At 30.3% G+C, this 17,702-nt stretch overlaps 1 protein-coding gene across 1 annotated transcript in view; it reads right to left on the bottom strand.

Annotated features, from left to right (window-relative positions):
• SCAP (SREBP cleavage activating protein) overlaps positions 1-17,702 on the bottom strand; it is an 84,586-nt gene that overhangs the window by 54,854 nt on the left and 12,030 nt on the right. The window contains exons 8-12 of the mRNA XM_087168494.1: positions 15,909-16,099; positions 12,160-12,286; positions 11,971-12,083; positions 5,019-5,113; positions 3,413-3,511 (exon numbers count right to left, since the gene is read on the bottom strand). Of these exons, the coding sequence (XP_087024620.1) occupies positions 3,413-3,511; positions 5,019-5,113; positions 11,971-12,083; positions 12,160-12,286; positions 15,909-16,099 (625 nt within the window). The remainder of the gene's footprint in view (positions 1-3,412; positions 3,512-5,018; positions 5,114-11,970; positions 12,084-12,159; positions 12,287-15,908; positions 16,100-17,702) is intronic.

The following is a 17,702-nucleotide window of genomic DNA, read 5'->3' as shown; positions in this document are numbered from 1 at the left end:
ATTTTTAGATTCTGTGAATAGGAATAGGGATACAGGATTTTAAACTCGGGTGAATAGAGTCGCGATATTGATTTCAAAAATTTGCAGGGTGCATAACAAGATTTTTCAACAAAAAATTAGCATCTCTTAAGTACTTTTTAAATACTCAAAAAAAAAAAAAATTTTATCACTTTCCGAAAAGAAAAAAAAATTATAATTAGGATTTGTGCAGCAATAAAAATTATTTTTTTATTGTTTAAAGTTTATAATTTATGAACATAAAATCAATAAAATTCAATAACATTTTCACAAACTTCACATAATCATAATAAAATAACTAGTTTCTGATAAATATTGCAGAGAAAATCATGCATTTTTTTTTTTTTTTTTGTAATTTAGAAAGACTATCAACATGGCAAAGAAAAGATCTCTTCTTAAAAGATAGAAAATTAAGCACTTTTTACAGGGTTCCCACTCCTTTTACAAAGCAAAAATTAAACACTTTTAAGGACCTTAAAAATAGTATGATTGCTTATCATTGAATAAATATATATAACCAGTGACCATGTTATTATTTAACTTTCTTTAAAACAAATCAAGAAATAAAAAAAATAATAAAAAACAATTTTATTATAATGTAAGTACTGATAAAATTGTATTAATTAACAGGGTTCGCCAAAGTAGGACCAGACAATTTTTGAAAACCCCGGTCGGGTCTTTTTAAAACATTTTCAGATTGTTAAGGATTAACGACATCTATGAAACTTATCTGTATTTCCTTTTCAATCATTGAATTGAAATTGAATTGCAAAATTAGGTACAGAAATAAAAATTTGCAATTTTTTTCATGTATTAAAAAAAAAAGAACAAATAAAGAAATTATTACAAGTTTTTATATTTCGTTACTAGACATGCACCACATATTCAGGAATGGGCCAATCTTGGCAAATATTCAGTTACGCCTAAAAAAATATTGTTTTTCTATTAACAAAATATTTCATTTATAAGGGTATATATTAAAAAAATTAAAACTAAGAAGTCGAATTAGAGTTATGCATGAGAGAAGTTTTCTCAACTTTGTCATGTTAAATCAAGTCCTCTTTCAAGTAAAAACGGGTCATACTAATATCTAAGCGCCTTAAATCATTCCACTTTTTTTTCACAAGGCTAAACTTAATATTTTTTTTCTCCTTTTTTTTAAAAAATTTATTGAAATGAATATTTTTAGAAAAATTTTTATAGAATAAAAATACAATATGCTCAAGATTTATAATTTTCACACCAATATGTTTATTAGTTCTCGGTGAAACATATAAGTAAAAGGGTCTAAAATGATTTTTAAAAGGCATCAACACATTCCTATGGCCAGAAAATTGGTAAGGCTACTTAATTAACAAATATTGACAAATTATTTACTTTTTCATCATTTATAGATATTTACTTGTAATATTTCTTATCATTCTCTATAATTCTTAAAATTAGTCTCTACTATTACTATGATTTGATATTTTATTTTATCGTGAATCACTAGTTTAGAAAAAATATACTGAAAAATTTTATGAGAAACATATTGAAAACGGTATGTAACTTAATCACTTTGAAAACTATTACTCAACAACAAATGTGTTATATTTACATTTATGATGAGCTTAACAGTTATTTCTAGTCAAAACTGATATTAGGAGTTAATTTTACATAATATTACTAAACAATGTGACGAAAAACATATACTAATTTTAAAGCAACCAAAAGTTGAATAGAAATTAGAAGAAAAAAAACAGCATATTAAGTCGCAATGTTAACTGAGAAAAATGATTATTAAAATCTAAGTTTGAATTTTATTCCAATAGACATTAATAACAAAAAGTTTGGGATCTTTTAATTGAGTAGATTTAAATTTTTATGTAACAATCTGTTTATCCTTAAGAAATAAAAACTATAGCGTAACAATCGAAAACTTTAAAAAAAAATTTACATTGCAGCAAAACAAGTTATAAATAGTTACCAAATATTTAACTTCCTTGTTAGGAGCAAATCATGCATTCTTATTTAGTACTCAGGAATAAAATTTACAATATTTTTGAAAAAACTTCAGGTTTTCACCAAAAACCCAATAAATCTCCAGTTTTTGATGTAAAACCTAGGTGGGATGGGATTTTTCAAACCCTGTTTAGTACAGATATGCTTAATTTTTAGTACAATCATGAATTTTAAAAAATGTAATTGCTTTTTTTAAATTTACAGTTACTTATTACACTCTGAAATATTATACCAATTTATTTAATTCTTCCAAGATTTTTGGAAATAGTTTTCGTGGTGGATTAGTTCAAATTTTTTTTTCGATACTTCTTTTCTTAGGGTTTTACTTTGTTCCTATGAGCAGATGCATTACAAGTAAAACTGAATTTCTTGAATTCTGTCAATTTTGCAGATCAGTGTGAGTCTCCTACTTAAGTACCTTAGAACCCTCAAAAAAAGCACTATCCCTTCATGTGCAGTATCCCCCTTGTCCACGCTCTATTCTTTTCTTCAGAATGTCACTCTTCTCATAGGCATCATTCTAGACAAGAGGCAGAATATATTAATGAAAGAACCAATACATTAATACTTTCTTTTTGCCTGTAGCCCTCTCACACACATCCCTTCTTGTCTCTCTAAAATGCTTCACTCTCAGTGCATGGTCTAATTCGAGGTGTTAAAAGAAAGACTTTTTGTTTTAAAACATTGAACAAAAAAATTGTTCCTATCAATTATAGTGATGCCGAAAAATTAAGCACTTTTAAAAACCTTGTACCAAAATTAAGTACTTTTAAGGGCCCTTATTTTCCAAAATAAAAGTTAAGCAATTTTTAAGGACTTTTAAGGAGGTGGGAACCCTGTTTTATAAACCCCGAATAAAGAAAGCACCTTTAAGGGCTTTTAAAAAATGTAAATCAAAAATAAGCACCTTTAAGCACTTTTTAAAAACGTCATGCACCCTGACATGTGTAAAAACAAATTGAGAAATTTGATTTTTAAATTATAAGAAAACGAATCACAATGTATAATTCACAATGAGTAATTTTCAAATCAGGTAAATATGAACATCGAAGTTTAATATAAAAATTGCGATATTTATACAAACCAAAACTAATAATAATAATATTGCGGAAGATCACGTGTATGAAATCGTCTCGTTAATGCGATTTAAAACTTGAATTTTAGTTTGAAAAACTTAATTCTTACTTCAAATTTTAGATTGTGGTGAAAATTTCATCGGATTATAAGTTTTAATGCTTCTGAAGTCCGTGAATTCTTGAGATACGTTTAATTCTGCAAAAAAAATCACATGACCTGCTCCTAGTTTCTAGACCTGGAGGGATTATACAAAAAACCTGGAATACAATCACCCCTGATAAAATTATGAAAAGATTACATTAATTATTATTCTTACTTCTAATCTTCTTAAATCTACAGATAAAACTGTAGCAAAAAACATGAGTTGAAGGAAAAAATCTGTTAGAAGACCAACCACTGCAAGCAAGCAGAACTCCTTAAAAAAAATAATAAATAAATGAATCCATGCTTATTACTTGAAACTATCATTAACACTTTATGAATTAATGCTTTTTACTATCAAATGACAGTCTCATGTAATATTCAGAATTCTAAAACGGCAACAAACAGAACTTAAAAAAGTATTAAACACTCACGGAAAAATGTATGGTCGATTAAGGATTTTCTTGACATCCTGTTTTTGTGAAAAATAGTTTGTTATTCTCGAAATAAAAAAATGAAGCTTTGCGAAAATTATATTTGTCAAAAATTTAGATCCGATTTCTTTGAAACATATATTTTTACAAAAACCCTATTTAAATAAAACTATACAAACATTTAAATATAAAAAAATAAAGAAACTAATTTGTTGATAATGGCAGTTCCATCTACTCGTTACTGTCAATAATTAGCCCAAAAATGCATTTTCAATCACGTGTTCAATAAAACTTTTTAAAAATTCTAAATTAAATGAATTTCACAAAGTCCTTTTTTTGTTTAATAAAATTATGATAGTTATTGAATTATAACTAAGCTATTTTGATCTATAAAGATCAATATCTAAAACGTATCAAAAATAAAATTATGGACAAAGTAAAAAATTTATTTTAAAATATAAGTTTATTACTAATCTTATATGCATGTAACGTAGTGCCATATGTCTAAGTGGCTTAAGTTCACATTTACCCCACTGTAACACCAAATTAGCAGCATTTTCTAAAACACAAATTCAAAAATGAGTTAAATAAAAATATTATTAAAGCCATTTTTTTGTCAACATAATTATTACAAAATTTACACTTAGTTTTTTTTTTTTTTTTTTTATCTTTTATTTTCAAGAAAATAACTAAATGATGACTATTGAAATAAGATACTTAGATTAATTTTAATTCACAATAATACTTTAATTCTAAAACAAATATGCTTAATATTAGACACAATAATAATGGACACAATAATAACACACAAATAAGCTTAATATTGAATTGTAATTTCAAAAAAATTTTTAACAGCATTTTGCAGTTGAATGTAAAGAACTAAATAAATCTTTAAAATAAGAAATAATTTTGAAAAATTACCAAAGAAAATTAATAATAATGACTGATAACTTTATAAAAAACACAAGATTTAAAATACACTACCTAACATATTTTAGCAACTTCTTAACTGACTGCTTAGCTTTAAACAACAACTACAAATATATCACACCTAACAGCAATTAATTATTTACTATTTCACCAAGTATTTATTATTATTTTACTATAGGTATATCATGAAATATTAAATTATCTAATCCAACAACTAAATTTAAAACACAAAAATTTTTTAAACTATGAAAACAATTTAAAATTTATCAAAATTTATTAAGTTGACTTATGTTTAGTATTTCAAGTAATTTGTTTTAGTCTACTGAATTGCTATTTACAACGGATTTAAAGTGGCTAGGTAGAAATTTAAAAAAAAGATTGCCTACCATATGAATGAACATCATGACTGTTACTTACTTGGATTTTTGGAACAAATGTAAGAAAGGCAACAGTGAGAAGGGCGAGTTCAGTAAGAAGATTTTTTGTGATAGACCAACCTTCTTTACTAAGACCTGAAAAGGCAAAGACAATTTTGAACATCAAATAAGATGATAATATACACACACAGCCCATATATTTCATGAAAATATCTTGTGAGGCATTTAATATAGAAGTCTAAACTGAAAAAAATTAGTACAATAAGTACTGTCTACCACGCAAGTATTGTAAATAAATTTTCTTAAAAAAAAGTTCAATGTTTTTTCCAAATTGTTAGAAATGCATAATCCCTGTGGCAGAATTTTTTCGAGCTCTCAGTGACAGACATCTCTAGCACTAACATCTTTCTGCATGATACTTTTAATTATTACAATATACGTTACTGATTTAAAATAACAAAAGCGCTGTGTTTACAAAATATAAATATAATTTTTTTTAATTGAACATCTAATAATTTTTTATTCTAATATTATGGGAGGAGATATTTTCGAATTTTGTTGGGGAGTCGCACAAATTATTCCCTTCCTCGCATTTTGTAAATAATCATCACAATACAAAATCATGAAATCTGCAGTAGTAATTGGAGAGAAAAAGATGGACGCCGAAATCACGTGAATTCGACTTCTCAAATGCCTGTTTCGTTTCGAGATTAGATTGTTGCAGTAAATAATTCTGTGTGAAAAATATATCAGATTTAAAAATTATGGAGAAATCAATAGCAATAGCTGCCAAAAATTTGATAGAGTTATTGCATTAAAAAGTAAATACCCAAATGCACGATTGAAATTTTCCATATTGTTTTGAAATATATCGGGATATTAGAATTCCATGTGAAAATTAATATCAATAACTGTCGAAAATACAATCAAACATTACATCGATTTACGATGCTATCGGCGTGAATTGAGTGTGGCCAAAAAATTATTATCTAAATGCATGATTCAAATATCACGTGTAAATTTCAGTAGAAAAGAAATTTTTTTTTTACTTTTCAAACGATAAATCTTTCCACAAGAACTCTGTAACGTTCTGTGACAATACCGCCATGTCACTGCGATTCTAACAGAGGGTGCACACTTAACTATCATGTTTTTAAAAAAATTTTATATATATATTTCTTAAAAGAAATCACACTCCTAAAAGTCATTTTTATGGAAGTTAAGAAACATTAATAGTAAGAAGCTGAAATCAGCAGGTTGCAACTGTTTTAGTGGTTCAAACAAGTGACAAAAGTATTGAAGCAAAATATTCTTTTACTCTATTTGAGCACTGGTTACAACAGAATGATTTCACAATAACATTTATCAAAATTAAAAGCATCAAAATAGAGTTTTGGCACTTAATATTTTTCTTTATGCTTATAATGTTTTGTAGCTTCACAAAATATTATTATATACTAAAATAAAATAATGTCACAAAGAGAGAAATTAAATGAGTCTAGAAAGTATATCAGATTATTAAAACACTTAAAACCTGCAAGGTAACTTGGGATTTTCACTTAAAATGCATCAGCTTATACAAAACTAAATATGGAACAGAAAATGATGTAACAGGGTCAATAAAAAATAAGCACCTTTTAAGTATTTTTTTTAGCAAATATTTTTAAATACATCAACAAAATGCAAAATAATTTTCATGATTATGATAAAATAACTAGTTTCTGACAAAGAACTCTTTTCTTTATTATATTAGCCATTATAAAATGATCAGGAGATTTTTCAGTTTGATTTCAGAGGGTGGAAAAAGAAGCCTGAAATTGAGAATATCTTGCGAAATGCAGCCGAGATGTCAGGCCCCTCTTCCCCACTGGGCACTATGGGCACGTGCCCAGGGCCCCGCGATCGAATGGGGTCCCCTAGTTCCTGCCAGATTACCAAATGATAACCGATACATTACCGAAAAACATTAATTTTGAAAAATCTGATGATAATGACTTACTACAATACCTACGCTTATTATATTAGCTTTAGTTTGCCGCATGCGGATAGCTATACCTTGTACAACATAGCTTGAACTTTTTGACAGATGGGTCAGTGATGGGAAACAGAAAATATCTATTGGTGTAAAAAATGTGTTGGCTAAATATGTGGCTGTATGTATGTTTTAAACTATTCAAAATAAATAAATTCATTCGTCAATCAATTTTATTGCACTAGACATAAAAACATTGGGTAGGTAAGAAACCATTGTTTTCAGTTTTTCTATTTAAATTTTACCTCGAAGCAATAAAAACCACTTAAGACTTTCGGAAAATGCTTGAGTCCTTAACAGGTACTTTTATGTTGTGTGTCTATTCTTATGATTATTATCAATTTTTAATATTATTAAAATAAGAAGATATTGTTCGTCGTTGCAAAGTTATATCGATTTCAGATTTGACATCTGTCAAAAAGAAAGATCAAACTAATAAATAAACAGGGTATAATACTCCACTCTCTCTCAAAAATGAGTTTTTCCGATATTAGTATGTTTAGGTTAATTTAAATACCTATATGTAAGTATAAGAATACAATTTAAAAAAAAATTATTAAATTAAAAAAAGAATTATTTGATGCGGTGTGGTTTATGTCTTAAAGAAACCTATTCGAACGTCATTCGTAATACCAAAGACAAAAAAGGGGAATTCCCGATTCCCGATCGTCGTTTGACTTGACGAACGGGAATTCCCTTCAAGTATTTGTCTGCGATGTTGTGGCGTTTGTTTTGTTTGTAGTTGTTAGTTTGTTACTGACTGTGCTCGAGCTCTGATAAAAAAAATAGTATTGTTTGATTAAATCGTCGTTTTGTCTGTTTTGTGTTAGCGAATATTTTCGTTATAAAATTAATTAAATAGTGAATTATAATATAAAATGTCGAAACGGTCATATCCTAGTGGATCTGAAAAAAGGAAAAAAGCTCTACATCAGAAAGAAGTAATTGAAAAGTTACCAAAATTAACATCATATTTTACTACTACTACTGGAGAAACTTCTGTAAGTAGCAATCAACTCATAAATGTTCCACATGATGACTCAGCTCAATTACAAATTGTGGGAATTTCTAAACCTTCATGTTCCAATTTTGAAAAAGAGATTGAATCAGAAAGCGACTATTCCTACGACGAAAGTGCAACGACTTCAGTGACTTCACTAAAACCGACAACTCCAACTGTGTCAATTGAACAGCAGTTTTCCAACACAGAAGAATTAATATCGCACGATCCCGCCGATTATTTTCACGAAAAGTTTGTTGAAATAAATCGCGAAATTTTAATTCGTAAGGGACCAGTATATTTTCAAAATAAAGATTCTGACTTTTCCGAGGCATCCAGAACATACAAAGATGGTAATAAATTAGTAACGAGATATTTCAACAAAGCATTATTTATTCGCAAATTAAAGAACAATGAAAGCGTCGAAAGAAAATGGTTGCTGTATTCGCCTTCCAAATGCTCTGTATTTTGTTTTTCATGCTGCTTATTTAACCCAACTGATGTTAATCTTTGCTCTCGGAATGGATGTAATGATTGGAAGCATATTAATCACATAATTTTAACACATGAAAATAGCCCAGCGCATAAGCAATCTATGATGACTTATCTGGCACGAAGTAAAGCGGTTGGTAGAGTAGATATAGACTTATTATCTCAACATCAAAAGGAAGTGGATTACTGGAGAAATGTACTTAAACGGATTGTAGCTGTTGTAAAATTTTTGGCATCGAGAGGGCTTCCATTTCGCGGCGACAATGAAATCCTAGGATCTCCAAACAATGGAAATTATTTGGGTTGTGTGGAATTATTGAGTGAATTTGATCCATTTCTTGCAGATCACTTAAAAAAATTTGGGAATCCTGGAAAGGGTAACATTTCTTATTTATCAGCAAATATCTGTAATGAGTTTATTGAAGTAATGGGAAAACAGGTTCTAAAAAAAATTATAAATGAAGTTAAATCAGCAAAATATTTTTCCATAAGCGTTGACAGTACGCCCGATCTGTCTCATATTGACCAGCTAACTTTCATCATTCGATACGTAAAAGACTGTGTTCCTGTTGAAAGGTTTTTGAAATTTATACCTATTAAAGAACATAAATCTAAGTATTTAGCGGAGACCATCTTAAATTTTTTAGAGATACATGATATTCCCATAAAAGATTGCAGAGGACAAAGCTACGACAATGCTTCAAATATGTCGGGAAAGTATAGTGGTCTACAAACAAGAATCAAGGAAAAATGTGAATTTGCCACCTTTATACCATGTGCAGGACATTCACTAAACTTGGTAGGTGTCCATGCTGCTGGGTGTGTACCGGAGGCATCACAGTTTTTTGAAATAGTTCAGAAAGTGTACAACTTTTTTTCGGGCTCCACCCACAGATGGAATATGTTAACAGAACATTTAGGTTCAAAAAAAGTTGTTAAGAGTCTTTCACAAACCAGATGGTCAGCCCGAGCTGATGCAGTAAGTGCTTTGCATGGGGGTTATAAAAGAATATTAGAAGCTTTAATCACCATCGCAAACGATACTGAACAGGCACGAGAAACAAGAGACGAAGCCCTTAGTCTGTCTAGAAAAATGGGAAATCTAGAATTTATTATACTGACGGAAATCTGGAGCACTATATTGGAAAGAATAGACAAAACAAGTAATTATCTTCAGAAAGAAACAATAACACTGGACGTTGCAACCAATTTGTTGACTTCACTTTATGATTTTATTACTAACCTCAGGGATAAATTTGATAACTTCGAATCATCTGCCAAAGAAAATAACCCAGAATCTGACTACAAGGATCTATCTCAAAGAACAAGACGTAGAAGCTCACGGCAGAGTTTTTTTGATGGCTCTGCGCCATCAGTCCAATTGAATGGAAAAGAGCGATTCAACGTAGAAACCTTTCTCCCAATAATCGATACCTTGAGTGTTCATCTAAAACAGCGACAAAGTTCATATGAGATCGTCAGTCAACGTTTTAGTTTATTTTTTCACTTAAAAACTCTGAATTCCGAAGAGATACGACAAGGATGCAAAGAATTTTCTCAAATCTATCACGAAGATGTAAATGAAAAAGAGTTAGAAATAGAATGTCAACATTTAAAAGAATACTTAATAAATGTTCAGAGTGAAAATGAAGCATCTAACAGTGTACAGGAAGTATATAATCTATTAAAGCAAAACAAAATTGAAGACACATTTCCTAACGTAGAAATTGCATTGAGAATATTTTTAAGCATGATGGTAACTAACTGCAGCGGAGAACGCTCCTTCTCCAAATTGAAACGAATAAAAAATGAATTAAGAAGTACAATGCTTCAAGAGAGATTAAATAGTTTGTCGCTGATGTCCATAGAATGTGATATTCTCAATACCATAAATTTTGAAGAAGTGATTAACGATTTTGCTCATCTTAAATCTAGAAGGGTACCTTTGCAATCAACATAGAATTAATCTAAGGATTTTAAGTTAAGCGAGTTACTTTTGTAGATTATTTTTTATATTTCCTATTTTTTTATAGCTAGTAACTAAATAAAAATAAATTTAGAACCTTGTTTGTCTTTCTTTATCTATTGTAACTAAATAGTGTTTTCTCAAGGTCATAGGGGCCCCATGATCCTAATGTGCCCAGGGCCTCAAATAGTTTAAAGACGGCCCTGCGAGATGTACATAAGAGAGCAAGAATCTCACCAAATCTAGCTCATAATACATGGCAAAAATCGACATTGTAAAGAAAAAAATTTCATTTTAGAAAAAGGAAAATTAAGCACTTTTTAAAAACACCTAATGAAAAAAGCACCTTTAAGTGCTTTTAAAAAACGAAAATAAGCACCTTTAAGAACTTTTTAAAAACGCTATGCACCATGTTCTAGACACTTCTAGAAGACATAGGAATAATAAATAAAAATTTAAACATACATGTTTAAATTTTCGGTACCTCTATCTTATCAGGACAATGACTCTAACTATTTGTCCATAGTTAGATAATATAAACGGAATCGCACACGTCGTGTGCGAATACATTGGTAGATATTTTCCAATTTTGTGGATACTTTTTGTAATATTAAAAACAAAAATATCCATGGAAAAAAAATGTGCGCAGATTAAAAAAAAAATTTTAGTTGTATGCATGCTGCTACTGATGAAAAAAGATAAAACTGCTCATTAAGCCCAAAAATATGTGATCCCCTCGTTAGCAGGTGAGCAATTATTGCTCACCTGCTAACGAGATTATTGCTGTAAAATGCATATAAACAATTATGGTGACAACAGGAAAACTTTTTAATGTAATTTTGTTTCTTAATAAAAATGAAACAAAATTGCCCCCAAGTTTGTTGGATAAATTAAATATGGATTTTGCTGTGAAGAATTACAGGAGCAAAATCATTAATATTACTTAATTCTTAAATAATTACTTATTACTAAGCGTACCAACACTTTACAATACAATAACCAGTCTTTTGACCGGTTGCAGTATGTTTAGTGTTAATATGAATGCAATTCTTTAATTTTATTTTTGTTTATAGCCATTTATATAATTCTTCCTCTAATGTTCTTAATGTTAATGTGCATGTATATATTGTTTTTTTTTATCCTGAATAAATAAATAAATATGTAAAATAGGTAAATGTTTTATATTGCAATAAAAACATTCTGCTCTCAAAAAATATTAGGAGCCAGCAGATACTTTTGGATTGTGTGCACAAATATTTAATTTCTTTCTTTTTTTTTTATCCTACTATGTATTTGGCTACGCTGACACACATCAATATTGTAAATTTAATAATTTCATCAGGATAAGTTGTATAATATACCACATAAATGATAGGTAAACTTATACCGCAGGAACCTAACATTTGTATTCAATTATGCAAAAATAAATTAATTTCTATTGGTATTATGCTATAAAAAGTGATTTTTTTAAAGATAAGAGATATTAAAATCATGTTCTATACCTTGAGCGACTCGAAGCTTGACATCTAAATGCATTGGCGTTGAATCAACAGACTTTGTTAGCACTAAGATGTTTTCCAAACCAATCACAACAATGAGATATGGTAAAATTTCACTAAAACAAAATGCATGATTAGAAAAAAGGAAAACTTATAATTGCATCACAGAAAAAATATAGCTTATAAGGTTACCTGCCACTAAGAGCTGGATTAAGTCCAAACCATAAACAAATACCAACCGACATCAATAGTGACATAAAAACAGTCATTACTGCACAAATAGCCAAGATCCATTTGGATTTTACTAATTCTATTTTACCTAGGAAAAAGAAGGAAAATAATAAGCATGAGAGATATTTGAAAAAATGATAACATTTCCATTTTTGGTCTCTTATAGTGATGAAGAGTTTTTAAAGCATTTTTAAGGTTTGTAGGACATTTTTGGAGATTTTCAAGTATTTTTTCCTGAATCAACAAATTAAAAACTTATTTGCAAAATTAAAAATGCAAGATATATTAATAAAATATTAAAACTTATTAATATATTTTAAATAACTAACATATAATATATAGATTAAAACTTAAAAATTAAAAAGAAAAAATAATAATTTAATTTTACTATTTGACTAAACTTCATACAGGTGTAGGACAAAATAATAGGAACACCTGTGAAAAAATGAAAATATTTTATTAATAAGGAGTTGGGCCACCTTTGGCCTGAATGACAGCCTGCATTTGACGCGGGATTGGCAAATAAAGGTCTTGAACAAAGTTCATTGGAATTTGCAGCCATTCCTCTTGCAGGGCTGTCTCGAGTTCAGAGAGTGTGCGTGAAGGAGGAAACCGAGCACCTACTTTTTTCTCCAAAAAACCCCACAAAGGCTCAATGATATTGAGATCAGGGGACTGAGGACACCACGTTAGATGGTCCACTTTATCATTATGCTCATTTAACCATGTTTGAACACAGTGAGATGTGTGAACAGGGGCGTTGTCATCTTGGAACACAGGACGTACTTCCGGAAAGAGAGTATGAAGCATAGGGTGAAGATGATCTTCAAGAATGCTTCGGTAATGGTCCTCTTTGACCACCCCCCTCAAGACAATGAGAGGCCCAAATCCACGGGCAGATATAGCGCCCCACACCATCACAGAACCACCTCCATGTTTCACGGTTGGAACCAGGCAGTCAACACGAACTGTTTATGACGGCGTTCGCCACACGAACACACGTCCGGTGGCCTGAAATAGTGTAAAAGAGGATTCATCAGACCAGATGACTTGTTCCCATTGCAGTTGTGTCCATTTTAGGTGGTCTTGGCACCACCGTAGTCTCTTCAAAGCATTCCGAGCTGAAGCTAACGGTTTTGGAATAGCTACTCTGCCATGAATGTTAGCAGCATGTAACTCCCGTTGAATAGTTTTCATGGATACAGGGTTCTGAAGGTGGGAATTCATCTCGGATGTTATCACCAGCAGTATAGTCTTGCGTTTTCGAGCAACTATCCTCTTCAACACCCGTCTATCACGGTCTGACAACTTCCACTTCCTGCCGCTGTTGTGCCTCGCCGAAGACGCCTTACCCAACTTTGTATATGCCGACAGACTCCTTGATACAGTAGTCCTTGAAGGTTCGCTGTTCTGGACATGGACGCTGCAGCCAGGCGAGCTCCGATTATCATGCCTCTTTTAAGGTCAGAGAGGTCGAACATAATCTCGTTTTGCTAGAAACAGATTTTTCTCATGCAAATCTCACACCGCCAAATCCTAGACAGATACATTGCCTTTCATCACCACTAGGTGGCACATTCTTGCGACATGTGCCCGCCGCTTATTGGACGGTCGAGAACGACTCTATTCTTTCACAGGTGTTCCTATTATTTTGTCCTATACCTGTACATCATAGATAAAAAAATCGAGTAACAGGGAAAAAAAGTTTGAATAACATACACAAAAGCAAGATGACTGACAAGATTCTGGCACACTTTTAAATATTCCAATGCTGCTAAACTTACAGCCTTTTCAATATTCATTTGCCAGATTTATGTTTACTATTACAGTTGATTAAATTTTATATTTAACAGAAGTAAATTTAATGAATCAAAGTTAATAAAAAGCATACAATTAAGTTTTCTTTTTGACAACAAGTAACAGAAATTTTGATCGTGCTTAGTACAAAAATTAAATCTGTAAGTGAAATGAATCAAAGCTAATTGAAGCAGGTTTCTATATACAAGTGAGTAATTGTATAACACAACTTAAATAACTTATATTCTTGATTTAAAATTAAATTTTCAAGCATTATGATGCAATCTTATGATTTCAAACTAAGGCAGACAAAGATTTTTTGAAGTAAAAAAATCAGCGATGAAAAATAGTTCCTCAAAATTAACATAAATTTATAAAAATTAAAAATATATATACCAGAGATGTCAACCAGCAATGAATATTTTTTATAGATAAAATTATTATGAAAATAACCTTTTGAATAAACAAATAGTATCATTTATTAATTTATGCAGTAAGAGCTTGATAAACCAAATTTAAGTCAAAAAGAGGATACAGGTTGCAAGAAAATTTACATTCCGAAGGACATTTTAGAATTAGAATTGCAAATTATTCGAATAACCATATATATTCAGCTTTTTTTAGAAATCAACAAGCCAACAAATTTAGTAATGAAAATTTTTAAATTCTACTCATAATATAAAAACTAAAATTTAACATTGTTATAATTCTGATACAATTCTAACATTTTCCAAATTTTAGTTTTACTGATTAACAAAGTAAATTATTCAAAAATGCAATTTTAAAAAACTAGGATTAGTCATTAAAGTACCTATATGCTATATATACATATACACACACACAAATACAGTCGGACTTCTATTTAACGAACTTTTCTTTGAGATCCACTTTCCATATTTCCCAAAATATTGCAGAACATTTCAAACTTGTTGATGCATTTTAAGTAATGTCCTTAAATTGATTTTTGTAGCTACTTTACTTTTAGAAAATGCAGTTAAATCTCTCCATTTTATACAGGAATTCATGCCAAAAATCAATTTAAGAGAAAGCATAACAGAAATTTCTAAAGCATGAAACTATGATGTTACAGACCGTATTATTCGTAACAGTTTTGGTAAAGCTGAATTCTTAGTCAGCGTGGAAAATTTTGGAAGTGAAGAGAATGAAGAACTTAAGAAAATGTAGGTACAGCTAAGAAAAAACCATGAAATTAATGATGATGTACTGATTAATGATTTTATTGATTCTGAAGCTGCAACCACAGAAACATTAAGTGAATTGGGTATTTTGAACAGTGTGAAAAATAAAAACAACACAGCAATAAATTGTGAAGATGAAGAAAGAAATGATGAAGAAATCACCAAGCCTTCTTATGATAAAATCATTTGAAACAAGTTGATAGTAGATATTAATTTACAAGATAAAGGTGTATCAATTGCTATTTTAATTATGTCAAGTGTTTATGAATTTAAAACCTGCTTTGTGTTGTTTAAGTATTTCTATTTAACGAATGATTCTATTTAACGAATGAACATGATTTTCTATTTAACCAATTTTCAATTCTTTAATCAGGATTTAAGAATAAAAAGACGTCTGATTGTGTGTATATATTTACCACTGATTGTGTGTATATATTTACCACTGATTGTGTGTATATATTTGTGTGTATATATTACACAAATGAGCCTAAATACAGAATTAAGGTTTAGTATAAACAAAGTTTTCTATTTTATTCTAATCTTGACATCTTATTATCATAAATTTCATTCATTATTCTGATTGAGAAAAGTTTAAAAAAAGACTGAAAATTTAAATTTGTATAAATAAATTTTTTTTATTTGGATAATAAAAATAACTTAATGACCTAGTTATCAATAAAAATTTACTGAATCAATAATTAAAACGTGACTTACAAGCAGAAAAATAAATGTAAAAGAACATTATAATGTAAGCGAAAGCCAATGGCACAAATTCCATCAAAGTATGCAAGCTTTGAAAATGTATATGGATTATAGCCTTGTCCTCAGAAGCATATGTAACATTTTCTGGATATGGATGCTTAGGAAATTTCAGTTTTATATGATCATGAAGACTAGTAAGATATCTAGAAATCAAGAAAAATTAAATAATTTTGTGATTAAAAAGATACTGCAACACAGTATAATTACAATATACACAGTTTAATTACTAACATGAATTAGTAAAAACTCAGATTAATTTAATTCGGCTTCGTAGTAGCTTAAAATAAAAATCAGGGTAGAATTTTTTTAAAAATTAAGACAATTTCGGGACATTTTTTGGTACAATATATACATACTTGATTATTTAAGCTGTGACGGCTCAGGCAATAATCGTTTGCCTTTGAATGAGGTAAACCGGGTTCGAATCCCAGCAATGGCTGGTCGATACAATACTGGCAATGTAAGTTTATTACATTGTCAGGCTACAATGTAATAAACTTACTTTTTACACAACAAACTGCTAAACTATATTTTCTTAAAATTCTAAATTAATTTAAATAATTTATTTTAAAAATTTTCATTTATTTTAAAGTTCTAGATAATTTATTTGAAAGTTGATAAACTTGTCTTCAATAAAGAAAACTATTCTACACGGTTGTATCCAGAGTAAAGTGGGTTTAATAAGTGATAAGTCTTGTCAGACCAATTCTGGAGTATGGCTTCCCGATTTTCTCCTGTGCTTCCATCTATAATCTTTGTAAGCTTGAAGGCTTGCAGCATAGTGCAGCTAGAATTTATACCAGTCTTAGGCATTGCTGTCCAAATGACATAGTGCTTTTTGAGAGCAACTTACCATCACTTTCAATGAGAAGAACTTATCTTTTAACAAAATATTATAATACGCTTTACAGTTTTAGCGAGCAGCATAGAACCTCAATCTATCTTCAGAATTGGACTGATAATCGGCGTTTGAGGAAACACAGCCCATTCTCCTTTGTGAAATCTCTGGACTTGCTTTCTTCTGATGTGGAGCACCATTCTCTCAGCAACCATAGTGGAAGACTCGGACTGTATGGAATGCACTTTCACAAGGAACTCTTGACTAGTGTGACGAAAAATTCTGAGCACCCAAACCTCATCAGAGGCCTGGCCATGGAGACTATCCAGAATATTCCCCGTGCTTCCCTAAAAATATACACTGATGGTAGCAGAAGTGAGGGAAGAATTTCCGGTGTTTTCCAACTCTTACGGGTGCTATTGAATACAAGATCAAAAATCACAACAACAATTCAGTTTTTAGGTCTGAGCTTATTGCTAACAGAAAGAGCTTGCAATTTGCTGCTCGGGCAGATCATTTTCAAGATATTTGGATATTGACTGATAGTCGTGCCTCAATCCAGCATATCTCTAATTGGGATATTGTTGGAGATCAGACCAGCCTTGATATTTTAGACCTAATTGACACACTTTCAGTGGATTAATTCACATGTTGGGGTTGATGGGAATGAGAGGGCTGACTTCCTGGCCAAATCCGCTGCCCAAGAAGACGCTGATCATTGCGGGAAGCTTACCTTTAGTAAAATTTCTTCCCTGGCAAAAATGAAACAAAACAAGACCATAAGAACTCCTCCCAACCACTCTTAGTATTTTGCAAAAAAACCGGGAGAATCTTTCAATCTTAGACCGAGAGCCCATCAAACTGCCTTTTCACGCTTCTTGACGGGCCACACTAGATCCCTTACTTTC

This window comes from Parasteatoda tepidariorum, chromosome 7 (genome assembly GCF_982258835.1).
Source record: "Parasteatoda tepidariorum strain Cologne lab strain chromosome 7, Ptep-v5.0, whole genome shotgun sequence".
Lineage (NCBI taxonomy): Eukaryota > Metazoa > Arthropoda > Arachnida > Araneae > Theridiidae > Parasteatoda > Parasteatoda tepidariorum.
Note: the sequence above shows the minus strand (reverse complement) of the source record. Positions and strands in the feature narration are given on the sequence as shown.